This window comes from Lynx canadensis, chromosome C2, assembly GCF_007474595.2.
Source record: "Lynx canadensis isolate LIC74 chromosome C2, mLynCan4.pri.v2, whole genome shotgun sequence".
Taxonomy (NCBI): Eukaryota; Metazoa; Chordata; class Mammalia; order Carnivora; family Felidae; genus Lynx; species Lynx canadensis.
The window spans coordinates 8,068,798-8,084,187 of NC_044311.2; the positions used below are offsets into that span (position 1 = coordinate 8,068,798).

General features: G+C 46.8%; 1 protein-coding gene across 3 annotated transcripts in view; it reads left to right on the top strand.

The window, feature by feature from the left end:
• Nucleotides 1–13,085, top strand: part of ENTPD3 (ectonucleoside triphosphate diphosphohydrolase 3) — a 37,612-nt gene extending 24,527 nt beyond the window's left edge. For all 3 annotated transcript variants that reach the window (XM_030328921.1, XM_030328920.2, XM_030328922.2), the window contains 5 exons: nucleotides 404–637; nucleotides 7,109–7,381; nucleotides 7,555–7,665; nucleotides 9,063–9,200; nucleotides 11,773–13,085. In XM_030328921.1, the coding sequence (XP_030184781.1) occupies nucleotides 404–637; nucleotides 7,109–7,381; nucleotides 7,555–7,665; nucleotides 9,063–9,200; nucleotides 11,773–12,009 (993 nt within the window). In that variant the 3' untranslated portion in view covers nucleotides 12,010–13,085. The remainder of the gene's footprint in view (nucleotides 1–403; nucleotides 638–7,108; nucleotides 7,382–7,554; nucleotides 7,666–9,062; nucleotides 9,201–11,772) is intronic.
• The last annotated feature ends 2,305 nt before the right edge of the window (nucleotides 13,086–15,390 follow it).

Below are 15,390 nucleotides of genomic sequence, written 5' to 3' on the forward strand. Positions count from 1 at the left end.
ACAAAGAAACGTCACATACAGATCCGCATTTCTAGCTTTCCCTGACCCCCACAACCTGCAAAAGCTGGAAGCACTGGTCCCAGTGGGCTCACGTTGGCAATAACCAACCGGAAGAGTGTGGCTAGACCGGAACAGAACGTGGCTCGCGCGGTCCCCAGTTTGCCACAGTCCCCCACCTAACCTTCCCTGTCGTCCCCACCTAACCTACCTCATTCGTTTACGTTGCCTGTCTAGCCCCTGGAAGCATTTGAGTTCGCCACCCTTGAAATAAAAGAGCGTTTCAGCCTCCAGATGCTCATGTCAGACTTCTTAGCAAAAAGAGCTGGGCCTTGGGTGGAGAGTCCCGGGCAAACAGAGATGGTGCCTCTGGCCTTCTCTCTTGTTTCCTTTCCCCACCGTGCAGAAGAACCTGTGGCATATGTGGGTGCATCCAAACGGAGTGGAGACCACAGGTGCCCTGGATTTAGGTGGTGCCTCTACCCAAATATCCTTCGCGGCCGGAGACAAGGTGGGGATGAACAGCAGCCATATCATGAAAGTGTCCCTCTATGGCTACGTGTACTCGCTCTACACACATAGCTTCCAGTGCTACGGCCGCAATGAGGCTGAGAAGAGGTTTCTGGCCATACTTCTTCAGGTACCTGAGCGGGGGGGGGGGGGGGGGGGGGGGGGGGGGGAGGGGGGGGAGGGGGGGAGGGGAAGGGGAGGGGCGGGCAGCAGGCATTCCTTTGGGGGTCTGGAGGGGAGGGCGCCTTCTGGGGTCTGCCCATCCATCTTCGGATGGGATCGGAAACAAGACCAGTTTGCCAGTTCACTCACGGGGGTCCGAGCTTGCTCGCCCGCTCTCTGTGTTGTACTGACCACTTCCAGTGTATTTGAGTCCGAAGTCTAGGGAAATTACAGGGCACCAGATGTTTGGCAAATGATTCAAGACCTGGGATCCCTTTACGGACACGAGCGGCTTTAAACCAACAGCTAAATAGACCTGAGAGTCTTGTGACTCCCCCGAGTGCTGACAAGATAATGAAAGTGGTCCCAAGAGAAATACTTGCTGACAGGGGAGAGGACTGAGCCCTCCCCGGGTGCGGCCTCCTTTTAGATGGGCCTATATTAGGTAGGTTTGATGCCCTTTTATGGTGGGATTTGGGAGTAACTGAATGCCATCACATTGGTCAGTAATTGATACAGTAACTGTCCCTTGGCCCAGACGGCTTCTTCAGGCACCAACTGGAAGCTTGTCATTAATATATAATTATTATTTTTTTAATGTTTATTTTCTCGAGAGAGACAGAGACAGAGCTTGAGCGGGGGAGGGGCAGAGAGAGAGGGAGACACAGAATCGGAAGCGGGCTCCAGGCTCCGAGCTGTCGGCACAGAGCCTGACGACGCGGGGCTCGAACCCACGGATGGTGAGATCATGACCTGAGCCGAAGTCGGACGCCCAACCGACGGAGCCACCCAGGCGCCCCGAGGTTATCGTTAATATAAACTCAGTGTTGGCGTGGTGTGTGTGTCAGTCAGCACTGACTCCAGGGATACCCTAGACCCCAAATTCCAGTGCTCGGGGGACATCAGTCTCAACCATGCGTGGCTGAGCAGGGAAAATGAAAATGAAAGAAAGGGACTTTGACCACCTAGAGGGGCATGAGGCCAGCCAGAGGCCAGATCCTGGCTTCTGGTGAGACCCAGGGGCAGGGGACAAGGGCTGGGTCAGCCTGTGAACATAGTGGACACAGCACCATTGGCTAATCCCCACTCCTCCCGCCTACTTGGGCAGCTGAGGAAGGAAGCAGTACCCCCCCCCCCCCAGCCACTAGCCTGAGGGAACAATGGGCTGGCTCAGCAAAGTGCCATCGGCAAAACTGACATCTTCAGACCCCTGCATTTACTGAGTAGTCATGCAGGGATGTGCGTGAGAATTCACCTCCGGATCCGGCCGCTCCCCAAAACTTTGAGCCTCGCAGGAAAGGCTGGAGCCCCGGTACACATGCCTGTGACATGGCTTGTTGGGAGAGGCTGCACACTGCCTGGGGAGGACAGAGTGGGGGACCCTGCAGGCAGCCCTTGGGGCTCGGGAGACCCAGTGCCCACCCCAGACTCACACCACCCCCACTTGGCCAAAGGGAGCCCCACAGGGAACCGGATCGATCCTCCCTAGCAAGGTCTCCATGACCTCTACTCATCCCTGATCGCTTGCTAACGTACTTCAGCCAACATGCTCTTCTGTCCAGGAGAGAAACTCTGGAAACACCTCTTTTCTCCATCTCCTTTTATTTCTGGCAATGCTTAATGCCTCTCCCTCCAGTTCTGACCCTAGTGGGGGCAGAGGGCAGGGGGCTCCTCTGAACTCAAAACAGGAGAGGGGGCAGGTGAAATCATCCTTTTCCCAGAGGGAGTGAAGGTCAGAGAAGCTAACCTCTTAAATTCAACTGGCCCTGAGGAAAATGTGTGCATGTGTTTATTTTTACAAAGTTTATTAAAGAGTGATTATTGGGGCGCCTGGGTGGCTCAGTCGGTTGAACGTCCCACTTCGGCTCAGGTCATGATCTCGCTGCTCGTGGGTTCGAGCCCTGCATCGGGTTCCATGCCGACAGCTCAGAGCCTGGAGCCTGCTTCGGATTCTGTGTCTCCTTCTCTCTCTGCCCCTCCCCCTGCTCATTCTCTCTTTCTCAAAAATAAATAAACATTAAAAATTAAAAAAAAAATGATTATCTATGTCGGGGTACCTGGGTGGCTCAGGCAGTTCAGCATCTGACTCTTGATTTTGGCTTAGGTCATCATCTCATGGTTTGTGAGATCGAGCCCCATGTCCGTCCAGCTCTGTGCTGACAACGCAGAGCCTGCTTGGGATTCTCTCTCCCCCCCCCCTCCCCTCCTCTCAAAAATAATAAAAAAATAAAAAAAAAGAATGATTATCCACGTATCCAAGAACCTACAGTAGAGAAGCCAATACTCCACCTGTCTGAGGTCTCACTTGGGTTTGAGAACGTAGGTCTCAAGGTGTGAGCCCGGCCTGGGGGCAGAGGTGGGCGATCCCACCCTCGAATGTGGACAGTCAATTCAGAGGGACAGGGGCAGTTCTCCAACTTGTCTGGTAGCCTCCGGATGCCTGAGAAGGTGGCTCTGCCCGCAAAGCCTTCTGACTCAGGTGACGGAAAGGATCCAAGTGTGCTGACGATCACCCACAGATGCACGTCCCGACCTGCCTGGCCAGTACTTTCATGTGCCAAATACATGTTGCCAAGCCCCGGCTTAGAAGGTTCACAAAGATTATTACATCATGAACACTGGCTGAGTAAATTCCACCAGGTCTGGATCTGGTTTCCTCATGTGTCCCAGTCTGGTGTGGATGGTACCTGGAGCCATACTTTGCAGCCTGTATTCATATGAACAAGCCTCCAGTTGCCCCAGGGTGACAGCATTTTTAGATGCTAAGGACACGCATTCACTTTCTTTCTTCCCCTCTTTAAGACTTTTTCTTCTGTTTTTAAAAAAAATTTTTTTAACGTTTATTTATTTTTGAGACAGAGAGAGGCAGAGCATGAACGGGGGAGAGTCACAGAGAGGGAGACACAGAATCTGAAACAGGCTCCAGGCTCTGAGCTGTCAGCACAGAGCCCGACGCGGGGCTCGAACTCACGGACCGTGAGATCATGACCTGAGCCGAAGTCGGCCGCTTAACTGACTGAGCCACCCAGGCGCCCCTCTTCTATTTTTAAAGTAAAACATGTTCAGTGAAAAAAAAATTAGAAAATGCAGACACAGACACACAAAAATATAAATAATAAAACCAAAGAACCCTAGAATTAACCACCATAAACATACTGTTGCATTTTCTTCCAGTTTTTTTTTTCATGCATGAATATGTATATTTACAAATTTGGCTTCATATGCTATATACAGTTTCATATCTAGCCTTTTTTTTGTTTTCTAATGTTTATATATTTATTTTGAGAGAGAGAGAGAGAGAGAGCGAGCATGAGCAGGGGAGGGGCAGAGAGGGAGAGAGAATCCCAAGCAGGCTCCACACTGTCAGCACAGAGCCCGACACGGGGCTTGATCTCACAAACCATGAGATCATGACCTGGGCCGAAATCGGGTCAGACGCTTAACCAACTGAGCCACCAGGCGCCCCTCCAGCTTTTTCTTTTACCTAACAGTATATCATGAGCAATTGCCTGTGTTGCTCAGTAGCCTCTGAACTTATTATTTTTATGGACGCATAATATTCCAAGCACCATTATTTAAAAAGAAAAACGAGACAGGTCATTTTCTCATAAAAGAAAGTGCATTTTTATTGTGAAAATGTCAAAGCATGCAAAAAACGCATTGAAGTCAAAATGACTTTCCAATGCTAGTCACCTAATGTCTTCACTGTTCACAGCTTGATACATTGTTATTCTAGACTTTCCAGATCAATATCTAACTTGTTTTTTTGATCCTTTAAGATTTCACAATTTGTCAACCATCCCGATCCTGGTGGACAACAGGCTGTGTCCTGTTTTGCTGCAGCAACAATAACACCGTAAACCTTCTTGTGCACGTAACCTCGTGAACTACTGATTTTACTTCTAGAGGATAGAATCGAAGGATAGGTATATTTCTCATATAAGTGGATAAACAGGCAATCTTCCAACACAAAACCATCCAGATTCCCACCAACAGTGTTGTGATGACCTTTTGCAATCTGAGAATTTTAAGTCCTTGGATAATGAGGGTCTGCTTCTGAATTCCCTATTATATTCACCCGTTTTTCCATTCTTGAGCCAGTATCATGTTATTCTAGTTGCAGAAGTTTGTTTTTCTACTCTGAGACATTTATTTTAAACTTCAAAATCGTTCAAAGTAGCAACAAAGAGGAACTTTTTTTTCATTGAGATTATGATTGCAGTTGCATTGACTGCAAATTAATTTGGTAAAATACTGGCTTATTAATATTAGGAATTTCTGTGTAGAATTACAAAATAGTGTTCCAATTATTTAGTTCTTGGTTTGCATCCTTCAATAAAACTTATCGTTTTCACTATGGGTCCCGTACCTTCCTTTTAAATTAGTTTCCTATGTGTTTTTTAATAGTTTCTATCACTATTAAGAATAGTTCCTATCATTGTCTTTCCACTTTTGATAGGATTTACCCTGAGATCAAGTTATGCTATAGTTTTCCAGTGGCCTTTTTTGCTCTCAAGCCTAATGGTTGACCCTTTAGTGCCAATGTCCTGCAAATACTAAGTTCAGGCGAGATTTGTTCCATGTTGAGGGCTGAACAGCTTGGCCTATTGGCAAATTATATTTAAAGAAGGCATAACAAATAATTCAAACTCCAAAAAGAGCACAGAAATCATCTCTCCTGAGCTGCTTCTATGTTCCAAGCCAGAAACAATTTATATCTTGCTTCTTGTCCAGGCCACGCCAGAAATAATGTATTTTATTTTAACTATCTTAAAAGCATGTCAGGGGGCGCCTGGGTGGCGCAGTCGGTTAAGCGTCCGACTTCAGCCAGGTCACGATCTCGCGGTCCGGGAGTTCGAGCCCCGCGTCGGGCTCTGGGCTGATGGCTCAGAGCCTGGAGCCTGTTTCCGATTCTGTGTCTCCCTCTCTCTCTGCCCCTCCCCCGTTCATGCTCTGTCTCTCTCTGTCCCAAAAATAAATAAACGTTGAAAAAAAAAAAAAAAAATTTAAAAGCATGTCAGATTTGGAGGGGGAAATTAAATAACCAGGTATTAGTTTCTTTTCTTTTCTTTTTCCCTTTAAAATAGTATTTCCACCACAGGGTGACCCTGGTGCGACATGTTACAAATCACACATAACAATTTTCGGAAATCATGGATTTTTTTTCATACCACTGAAGCAAAGAGGAACCTATTTGTTGCCTTCACAGATTCAGTCATAGTAAGATCTTTCTGGAGGACACTCATTAGAGTTATACTGGATGAGTGTTGGACTTCTGTAGGATTTTGTGTGCAGTCCTGTCACTGACCTTTGTTAAATGATTGCATTACCTTGATACGTACCTCAATTTCCTCATCAGTAAGTTAAAGGAGTTGGAATAAATATTGTCTGAAGCCAAAATGTGACTGAGTCAAAATGAGTGGTTTTGAGATTGGGCAAAGTTCAAATACAATTCCTTAGAAAAGAGAGTCCATAAATAGGACCCTACACATTTTGGAATTCAGCATAAGATAAAACGGAGCATTTTTCACCAGTAAGTAAAATATTGGATAGTCATTTGGAAAAAGTAAAGTCAGGTCTCTACAACAGTCCTTATGCCAAATAAATTACAAGTGGATCAAAGATTTTTATGAATAAGGATATTTGTTGCAGCATTGTTTACAATGGCAGAATGACTGGAAACCATCTAAATGTTCACATAGAGGAGATACCTTAAATAAACTGTAGTTGATTTGTACAGCGGAGGGCTATGCAGCTACTAAAAAGAAGAGGCCATTCTATATGTACAGTGAACGGAAAGATCTGAAGATACATTTTTCAGTAAGAAAAGCAAAGGGTGTAACTGTGTATAGAGTACTACCACTTACAGTTTTTAGAAGAAGGAAGAGGGAGGAGAAGAAAAGATATTTGTGTATGCGTACAAGAAGTATACACAAAATCTCCGGTAGGAAATCGCAAAAACTGGCAAGAGTGGTTACTTCTAAGGAGGGGATCTCGTGGCTAGACATGGTGGGGAGGGAGCCCTCATTTTCACAATATACTTATTTGCAAACTTCTGGGTCATTTTGTCAGGTGGATAGATAATATTCTATTCAAAATGATCAATTAATCTCAACATGTCTCGTGTTCTCCTCAAAATGGATTTCCTAAAACCTGCTTCACAGGACTGTCGTGGGGGGTGGGTCCGGTAACGTGAGCGAGAGCCCAGCGTGGTGGCTGGTGCAGGGCTAACTGTTCACCCGCCCCCACTGGACGTATCGAGGCAACCTGGGAGTTGCCTTCAGGCACGGGCTGACCCAGAACGGCATGTTTTCATCCATTTCTCTCTCGGCACTGGAGGGTAACAATAGTGAGACTTTGCAAGAGGGGAGCACTTGCCCCCCCCACCCCCCCCCCCCACCAAAAAGTGGTTTCTGACACCTCACTCTCGTACCTGCAGGATTCTCCCACCAAAACCAATCTCATCAACCCCTGCTACCCTCGGAATTATCTCACCACCTTCACCGGGGGCTACATATTTGACAGCCTGTGCACAGCAGACCTGAGGCCTGTCGGTTACAACCCTGACGACATCATCACTGTTGGAGGAACCGGGGACCCATCGCTGTGTAGGGAAAAGGTGGCTTCCCTGTTTGACTTCACAGCTTGCCGTGACCAGGAAGCCTGTTCCTTTGATGGGGTCTATCAGCCAAAAGTTAAAGGGACATTTGTGGTAAGAGCAAAACCCGCCCAAAAGTGTCCTTTTCCCCCCAGTGAGTATTTACTTCTCACCTTTCTGTTTCTCTTCTGTTCACCTGCTTCCCCCTCTCTTATTCCCCTAGCCTGAAAGCTCCATGGTGTGTCCCATTCTGAGAACTAACTTCCTTCTGTGTTACGTCCTCCCAGGCATTTGCTGGGTTCTACTACACAGCCAGCGCTTTCAATCTCTCAGGGAGCTTCTCCCTCAGTGCCTTCAACTCAAGCAGCTGGGATTTCTGCTCAGAGAGTTGGAGCCAGGTCAGTATTTAAAGAGAAAAGGGCGCCTGGGTGGCTCAGTCGGTGAAGCGTCCGACTTCAGCTCGGTCACGATCTCGCGGTCCGGGAGTTCGAGCCCCGCGTCGGGCTCTGTGCTGACGGCTCGGAGCCTGGAGCCTGTTTCGGATTCTGTGTCTCCCTCTCTGTCTACCCCTCCCCCGTTCATGCTCTGTCTCTCCCTGTCTCAAAAATAAATAAATGCTAAAAAAAAAAAAATTAAAAATAAATAAATAATAAATAAATAAATAAATAAATAAAGAGAAAAGGGCAGGGTGCCCGGGTGGCTCCGTCGGTTAAGCGCCAGACTCTGGGTTTTGGCTCAGGTCGTGGTCCCACGGTTCACGAGTTCGAGCCCTGAGTCAGGCTCTGCTGCTGACAGCACAGATTCTCAAGCTCCGCAGAGCCTGCTTCAGATTGCCTATCCCCCCTCTCTGTCCCTCCCCTACTCGCTCAGTCTCTCTCTCAAAAATAAATAAATAAACATTAAAAAAAAGGAAAGAGAGGGGCGCCCGGGTGGCTCAGTCGGCTGAGTGTCCGACTTCAGTTCAGGTCATGATCTCACTGATAGTGAGTTCGAGCCCCGCGTCGGGCTCTGTGCTGGCAGCTCGGAGCCTGGAGCCTGCTTCCGATTCTGGGTCTCCCTCTCTCTCTGCCCCTCCCGCACTCATGCTCTGTCTCTCAAAAATAAATAAACGTTAAAAAAAATCTTTTTTAATTAAAATAAATACATTAATTAATTAACAAATAAAATAAAGAGAAAAGGGCAACATCAGTACAAAACACGGAGTAGATCCGAGTATGTTCCATTTGTGAGCACGTGTGTGTTCCGAATTTGGATTTCATGCCATTCTACCTTCCCCACATCCATAAAATGGGGTAATAAGGGAACCCACCTCACACCTGCATTGTGGATTAACGTTCCAGCCACAGACACGATGGTGAGAACAGCGTGCGGTAACAGACGCAGCACTCGGTAAACTTAGAGGTGGTTATCGCGTGATGCTGTACGATAGGACCCAATTCGATGATTTCGTGGTGATTGTCTTATGAGGTTCTAGGTGGTGAGGTTCTTTAAAACGCGGTGTTTGGGATGCCTGGGTGGCGCAGTCGGTTAAGCGTCCGACTTCAGCCGGGTCACGATCTCGCGGTCCGTGAGTTCGAGCCCCGCGTCGGGCTCTGGGCTGATGGCTCAGAGCCTGGAGCCTGTTTCCGAGTCTGTGTCTCCCTCTCCCTCTGCCCCTCCCCCGTTCATGCTCTGTCTCTCTCTGTCCCAAAAATAAATAAACGTTGAAAAAAAATAAAATAAAATAAAACGCGGTGTTCTGGAGCATGCCTTTTCCAAGCATGCCTGCCTCATCTGTGTGGAACCTCCTTTTCAGCTCCCGCTGCTGCTGCCCAGGTTTGACGAGGTGTATGCCCGCTCCTACTGCTTCTCCGCCCACTATATCTACCACTTGCTGGTGAATGGATACAGATTCACCGAGGAGACCTGGCCCCAAATATATTTTAAAAAAGAAGTAAGTCAAGGCACGGGTTGTTTCCTCCCCTCGCTCTCAAAAGCTTTGTGTGTAGACGTGCGAAAGAAATGTAGAATTTACAGGGGGAGGGGTGGTTTCAGTTTGCTGAAGGGAAGCTGAGGAGACTTCGGTCCCTCGTGACCAAAGAAACGACAGCGGAGAACTCAGAGGAGGTGTCGCTGGAGACCCTTCCAGACGAGGCAGCGGTCAGAGGCCAGGTGCCCACGGACCCTGAGCTCCGCGAGCGCAGGACTTGTTTCATTCTTTTCATACTCCTACCATTCAGCACGGGACTGAGAACCTAGAAGGTGTTTACTAAATGTTTGGCAAGGGTATAAATAAATATGTTAAGGATTAGACCTTTCATACTGAAAAGAAACTTTAAACATAACAGTAATTTTTAAAGAGGATAGTAATTAGCTGCTCTCCATTTTACACAGATGTCAGGGTAACGGAGAGTATTAGGGATTCATAGCAGCAGTAAGGAAGAATTTCTCTTGGAATGTGCCTGAGGTCACTGTGTGTACGTCAAGCGTCCGGGGATGGTCTGAAGCTGCAGTCATAGCTGCTACTAGGTGACTGTTCGGTCTGTCACCCTCCGGGCCTTGTTTCCAGGCAGGACTCAGCCTTGCGGACATGTCCACACAGCACTATGTTCAAGTTTGGGGAAAATATTCTCATTTCAGGAATAGCTGATATAAAGCCGGAAGCCAGTATGTTCAATATCAGCTTTAGCAATAATTAGGATAAACCAATCAATACCCAGCATGAGGCCTGTGATTGTCTACTTTTACATAAAGAAAATTGAGTCATCCCGCAAAAGATGAGGCTGTCTGGAGACACAGGGACTGTTGATGGCATGCACTCTCTAAGCTTTGCTTGTAATGAATCTAATTAGCAGGAAAGTACATTGAGAGAACGGAAAGTGACTTCCTCTTGAACACCAGTTTGGATGGATACAGAATCCCAGCTTTCAAGTCCCTTTCCTTTATTCATAAAGAAGTTTATATATCGTTAAATTAGCATTCAAATGTAAAGGCATAAAAAAGACTTAGAAGATTTGCCACACAAAGACATCCAAAATATTTGTGGAGGAAATAAATACGAAGAGAAATAAATCCAGGAGGATGTTATAAAAATATAGGCAGTCAGAATAAGTGATATGGTGCCTTGAAGTTTTTTTTAAAAAAGAAAACTTACATCAAAGAAAAGTAAAAGACTGTTTCCGATTCTGTGTCTCCCTCTCTCTCTGCCCTTCCCCCGTTCATGCTCTGTCTCTCTCTGTCCCAAAAATAAATAAACGTTGAAAAAAAAAATTTTTTTTAAAAAAGGGGCGCCTGGGTGGCGCAGTCGGTTAAGCATCCGACTTCAGCTCAGGTCACGACCTCGCGGTCCGTGAGTTCGAGCCCCGCATCAGGCTCTGGGCTGATGGCTCGGAGCCTGGAGCCTGTTTCCGACTCTGTGTCTCCCTTTCTCTCTGCCCTTCCCCCGTTCATGCTCTGTCTCTCTCTGTCCCCAAAATAAATAAACGTTGAAAAAAAAATTTTTAAAAAGAAAAGTAAAAGAGAAGAAACCATCCATAACAACCCAAAATTCAAGTATAGCTAATATCCAGTGTGAAGGGAGCAGGGTAAGGGGTCATAACATGCTCATCTTGTAAAGGAGGCCTTTAGATATGTAACATTTTTAAGGCAAGAATGGAAAAAATAAATATAGGAAAATAGCACTGATTGAAAATTTAAAACTAAGACATTAGACGGAAGCCCAAATATATCAATAACCAAAATAATTATAAATGGACTAAACCTACCGGTTAAAAGACAGATATCGTCAGATCAGATTTTTAAAAATCAAGCACATGTTGTTTGTAAGAAAAACCCTTAGGCGTTAAGCATAAGGACATGGAAAGATTAAAAGTTAAAAAGTTTTAACTATCAGGCAAACACTACCCCAAGAAAAGGGGTGGAACTGACTGTTTCAAATTTCAGTGGAGCTCTGTAATACCTGACCAAATAGTCTTTAAGAGGATCATTCAAGATACAGAGGATTCCAACATAATGATACAGAGTCCATTCTGAAGACTGTAAATTCTAGACTTTTTTTGTATCTAATAAAACAGCCTGAAGACATGGCAATGAAAACTGATGGAACTAACGTAAGAAATGGCCAGACTCTGTGCTGTGCATTTAAACTGACCCCCTGGGCTTAGAGACTGGTTCTAGATGTATGTAAGCTGCTCATTACCCTCTTTCTTTAGCCACAGACACTTGTGGACCCAACAGGAGAAAAACTCTTGCTGTTATTAACTGTGCCGACATTCCACTTGGCTGTGACGAGGCTGGGAGGGTTCTGACGGCTTTTCTCCACGGTGCAGAGAGGGTAGGGCCCTGAGCCTTTGTGGTCTCAGTGACCTGCGTTCTAGCCCAGTCTCTGCAGTGTCTGAACTTGGGCAGGTCCCTTGACCCTCGGTCACAGCTTCGGGCGGGTGGTTCACGAGGATGACAGTGCTGTATGTGTGTAACTTCTGCCTCGAGCCCCGTCCTGAGAACGAAGCCATCTTTCTATCATACAGGTGGGGAACAGCAGCATAGCCTGGTCTTTGGGCTACATGCTTAGCCTGACCAACCGGATCCCAGCCGAAAGCCCCCTGATCCGCCTGCCCATGGACCCACCTGCCTTTGTGGGCACCCTCGCCTTCTTCACGGCAGTGGCCTTGCTGTGTCTGGCGTTCCTCGTGTACCTGTGCGCTTCATCCGGGAAGCAGAGGCGCTCCCAGCATGCCTTCGACCACACAGTGGATTCTGAGTGAGCCTCTTGAAGCAGCTCCTGGAGCCTGAGGGCTGCCCGGAACCAGCCTGGGTAGCAACAGACGACGCGGGCGAAATGTCCATCTTCGGGAAATGCGACTAAAGTCAAATACCTAGGTTACGTGCCTCTCCGATAACTAATTTATGCCAAAGCACCTCTTGGGGAGTCTCTCAACTGTTTATTCCTCCAAAGACCCTACCACGCACTTGTTGACCTACTGGGGAACAGAGGAGAGACAGGCCATCAAAGTCAGGCTCTTTATTCCAAGAGGAATGTCCCTAGAGGAACAGTGAATTGAGACTATGACAGTTTAATGTTGAAGAATTGACCTCAGGGCTCAGTTTGCATTTCTCCTTCCACAGAAACGCCATATTCCTCCCGGCAAGTTTGGAAGCTGGCAGGCACCCATGAAGCATTTGACACAGTCAGATATGTCGCTTTATGGTTTCCTCCCGTTGATTCTTAACCAAAACTTAGCAATCCCATAAGCATTGAGCTCCCTCAGTCTACTAGCATAATAGCATCTGGGGGAGAAGACTCCATTCCCTGAGGACAGTGGCCATGGCCAGGCCCTGTCATTCAGGCGGAACCCAAAGGACAGAGACGCACAGAAAGTCTCCCAGGATACTGCAGTGGGAGTCCCATTCAGGGCTCCGGTTGGTAGACTGCAGCCTGTGTGTGTCTTCATCCTCACCTCCCCTTCACGTTGCTGTGTCCTCCTATAAAACATTTACTCCTAGCGAGGCTACCATGTTCCAGATCTTTTTGCCTTTGCTAGGCTTTCGCTTCGGGCTGTTTTCTCAGTGGGTCATGGTGTGTATGGTACAATATGCCATTCCGGCACGGGTACTTGCCGCTGTCCCAAGATCCCCTTGCTTACCGCCTTCCTAGATGGCAGGCCTCTGTGCGATAGCATCATCCTTCTTCACTTTGGGGAAGAAGAGGAGACTGCAGGGACATCTCCTTCTGATAGAGGATGAGAAAGAATCCAGCAAGTGGCTACAAACTGAAAATCAACGTTATTCCAGATTGTTGTTTGTTAGCTGCATGTGGAATAAAGGACTCTTTATTGGCAGCGTGTGTGTGACCTTGCAAACAGTATTTTGTTTTCTCCTAAGGACCCAAGGTGGCATTTATGAGAGGAAGTTCTTTTTTTTTTTTTTTTTAATTTTTTTTTTCAACGTTTATTTATTTTTGGGACAGACAGAGACAGAGCATGAACGGGGGAGGGGCAGAGAGAGAGGGAGACACAGAATCGGAAACAGGCTCCAGGCTCTGAGCCATCAGCCCAGAGCCTGACGCGGGGCTCGAACTCCCGGACCGCGAGATCGTAACCTGGCTGAAGTCGGACGCTTAACCGACTGCACCACCCAGGCGCCCCGAGAGGAAGTTCTTAAAATGAGGAAAATTTTCTTAAGAATAGACTTTCCTGAGCTAAGAAAATTGTGCATTAATGTCACCTTCATTCCCGAGAAGTCAAAGTGCTTCCCTTTGATAAAAGCCGTTGGCTCCTTGAGATATCTGAGTCACACATTTCTGTACCTTATTTGACACTCAAAAGTGGGGAAGTTAGAACCTGTCACTCAGTTCGTGACGCCTACCCAGAATGGCTGCTCCCTTCCTAAAGTGCTCCTTTGCTCACACAATTCTCCCCACCTGGCCTGTGGTTCATCTCCCCAACTGTCCAAATAATGCATATTTCTCAAGGCCTAATTCTAGCTCGGCTTCTTCCACAAAGCTTTCTCTACACACACACACACACACACACACACACGTGATCTATCTCTTGGATCACCTTTTAAAAACTAGTTAGGTAAATGTTTATATTCTTGATCTTGTGTGTGCACATGGCTTATTTCTAAAATAGACAGTAGGCTACGGAACGGCAAATCCCACCCTTTATCACTCACTCCTTCATTCAACAGACATCCAAAAAACACTTACGATGGGCCTAACACCTTGCCAGGCGTGAGCTTGGATTTAGATACGTGCCAAGGATGTACTATACTCAACATATTTGTTGATTGATGTCATTTCCATAAACGACTGAAGGGTGGACAATAAAGTTTAGAGATATCAGATGAAAATAGCATCCAAATCACCAAGATTTTGCAAGAAAAAAACAGATCTGTCTGTGCAGGGAAGAGGGCCAAGGTTTCATGAAAGCAATGTTTCTGGCTTTGGAACACGCTGATGAGGTGTTTTGGGCTTTCTGACATGTATCAAAGAATTCTTACCAGATGGACCATCATGAAATCTGCAGTACAGGGAACAACCTATCTAGTAAGAACTGTGGTAAGCAGAAGCCTAACATGGCCCCCATCACCTTGCCCTCTGGTGGTACTCCGGAGATTACGTCGTTACCTGGCAAAGGGATTTGCAGATGTAATCACTAATCAGTTAACCTAAAAACGGAGAGATTATCCAGGTAGGCGTTTTCTCCTCACATGAACTCTTTAAAGGCAGGGGATTTGCTCCAGAAGTCAGAGAGATTCAAAGCGGGAGGAGGATTTGATGTGCTGTTGCTGACATGAAGACAGAGGAGGTCAGGTGTGAGAGAACCCGAGAGCAGCCTCTGGAAACTAACAGCAACCCTTGGCTGACAGCCTGCAGGAAAGCAGGGGCCTCAGGCCTACAACTCCAAGTAACTGTTCCACCGGCAACTGCATAGACTTGGAAGTTTTAGATATTAGATAGAAATTAGACAGATAGTGTTAGAAATTAGATATTTCCCCCGAACTTCCAGTTAAGAGTTCCACCAGATTGACACATCGATTTCAGCCTTTTGAGGACCCTAAGAGGAGAACCCAGGTGACTTTTGACTTATGGAACCGGGAGGTAATACATAGGTGTGGCTTGAGGCTACTATGTTTATGGAAATTCGTGACACAGCAATAGAAAATTAATACTACAGAACCCAGGCCCCAAGACTCCAACCAAAACAAGTGAAAATTTCAAATGTACTTTTTAAAAAAATTTTTTAAAGGTTTATTCATTTCTCAGAGACAGACAGAGCGTGAGTGGGGGAGGGGCAGAGAGCGAGAGGGAGACACAGAATCTGAAACAGGCTCCAGGCTCTGAGCTGTCAGCACGGAGCCCGATGTGGGGCTCGAACTCACGGACCGCGAGATCATGACCTGAGCCAAAGTCGGACGCTTAACCGACTGAGCCACCCAGCGGCCCCCAAATGTATTTGAAAGTGATTAGGTATCACAAATTGTGTCTACTCTTTAGAATAACCATGTAGGAAAGGCATGGGCTCAGAGGTAAAATAACATCCAACATCACGCAGCTAGTAAGTGTTTTGGGAGGTGGAGACTGAGTTGAGATACTGGTTGAATCTAAAACCCATTATTTCTGTCACATTTCCCGTTCACAGGGA